The sequence below is a fragment of the Bison bison genome, unplaced genomic scaffold, assembly GCF_000754665.1.
Source record: "Bison bison bison isolate TAMUID 2011002044 unplaced genomic scaffold, Bison_UMD1.0 scf7180017864032, whole genome shotgun sequence".
Taxonomy (NCBI): domain Eukaryota; kingdom Metazoa; phylum Chordata; class Mammalia; order Artiodactyla; family Bovidae; genus Bison; species Bison bison.
In genome coordinates, this window is record NW_011494604.1 from 7,544,563 (window position 1) to 7,546,667 (window position 2,105).

At 43.6% G+C, this 2,105-nt stretch overlaps 1 protein-coding gene across 1 annotated transcript in view; it reads right to left on the reverse strand.

Moving 5' to 3' along the window:
• The window catches only part of OPA1 (optic atrophy 1 (autosomal dominant)), an 87,036-nt gene extending 86,950 nt beyond the window's left edge, over positions 1-86 (reverse strand). Inside the window, exon 1 of the mRNA XM_010834417.1 lies at positions 12-86. Within this exon, the coding sequence (XP_010832719.1) occupies positions 12-86 (75 nt within the window). The remainder of the gene's footprint in view (positions 1-11) is intronic.
• Between the last annotated feature and the right edge of the window lie 2,019 nt (positions 87-2,105).

Below are 2,105 nucleotides of genomic sequence, written 5' to 3' on the forward strand. Positions count from 1 at the left end.
AGCACCCGTACTTGGTCCGTCGGCCAAACCTCCACCCCGCTCTTCCAGGAGGGCAGCAAAAACGGTCCGGCGGAGGACTCGGTCATGCACTCAAAGCCTCTGTAGGAACCACTTTATTTCCCCCTCCCCTCTCCCCTCTCCGCCCTCTGTTTCCGGGGTGGAACTGGGAGCTTGTGCCTCCAGGGTGGAACTGGGAACTTGTGCCTCTCAAGTTAAATAAATGAGGAGCGGACCGGTGAAGGTGTAGGGTAGGGAATGAAAGGCGTGAAATACAGGTGATAAATTCTCACTGGGTGGCTACCAATTTAAGAAAATTTAATATTGCTTGAGCATAGAGGAGGCTAGGGAATACGGGATGAGTTAATACAGGGATAGAGCAATAGAATAATGAAAACCACTGCTGCCTCTTTGCCCTGCTCCTTTGTATGACGTCTTTGTTTAGGAAGAACTTTCATAAGTTTAGAGCAATCTCGGGAGGCTGAGAGGAGTATTGGACAGGTTAAATGCTTTAGAATCTGAAGGAGATCCAAGAGAAGCTCATGAATTAGGCGAGCTGAAGGCTTGATACATGCATGTGCAGTTTATAAAGGCATCAAAAATAATTTTATTCATTCACTCCTTAACTGGCAGTCATCTGGCTTTTAATCTCACTAATTTGTTGATATTGCTGTTGTCAAAAGTCACCAACAATTCCATATTGCCAGTGATTACTGGACTGCTCCACGTTCAGCTCAGAATAATGGATACTCAGCACTCTCCTGGGTTTCAGGACCCACATTAACTTTTTTCTCCAGGACCTGCTACTCCTCAGTCTCCTTTGTTGTTTCCTCCTCCCAGCATTTCAATGAAGGGTTCCAGATCTCAAGAAATCCTGGACCCCATCTCTATCTTCATTATCTCTGCCAGTAGTCTAAGGCAGTTCTATAACTTTAAATATCTTTTTTCCCCTTACAGCTCTTACCATTCTATGTTTTATGTGGAAACAGGCCCATACGAGGGACATGGCCTGTAAAAGGTAGTGAAGTCAACTAGTGGTATAGCCAGAACCAAAATCAAAGGGCTGGGTTTAAAACTAAGAGCACCCTTAGTTTTAAGGACTCCGCCCCAACACATGCTATACACAAAGAAAATTCCTTTGCCCTTAATTATCAGAACCCACAATGGCTAACTATTTTTGGGGGCTCCAAAATCACAGCAGATGGTGATTTCAGCCATGAAATTAAAAGACGCTTACTCCTTGGAAGGAAAGTTATGACCAACCTAGACAGAATATTAAAAAGCAGAGACATTACTTTGCCAACAAAGGTCCATCTAGTCAAGGTTATGGTTTTTCCAGTGGTCATGTATGGAAGTGAGAGTTGGACTATAAAGAAAGCTGAGCACAGAAGAATCGATTCTTTTGAACTGTGGTGTTGGAGAAGACTCTTAAGAGTTGCTTGGACTGCAAGGAGATCCAACCAGTCCATCCTAAAGGAGATCAGTCCTGGGTGTTCATTAGAAAGACGGATGCTAAAGCTGAAACTCCAATACTTTGGCCACCTGATGCGAAGAGCTAACTCATTTGAAAAGACCCTGATGCTGGGAAAGATTAAGGGCAGGAGGAGAGGGCGATGACAGAGGATGAGATGGTTGGATGGCATCACCGACTCAGTGGACATGAGTTTGGGTAAACTCCAGGAGTTGGTGATGGATAGGGAGGCCTGGCATGCTGTGGTTCATGGGGTCGCAAAGAGTTGGACACGACTTCGAGACTGAACCGAACTGAACTGAAGTCAATATCCATTCCTTCAAACTGACACCAAGTATAGACCCAGTTTTTGGTAGTAAACTTCCCACATGAAGGACTCTGGGAATTTTCTTTATTATATTTAGTGTGGTGACTGTGTTAAAAGGGCAAATAGGAACTTGCTGTATTGATCTGTACAAACTATTTTTGCAGAACTCTGGAGTTATGCAAAAATTCCTGTTACTGTTAAGTCCCAGTTGTTTTAATGGGGAAAAAAATGGAAACCAAATAATGGCAACTCCCTTCCTGTATGGGTTATCTTTACATCTTACAAAACTCTTGTTTTGTTTTTTTACTTCTAGGCATTTAGCCTGCTGAA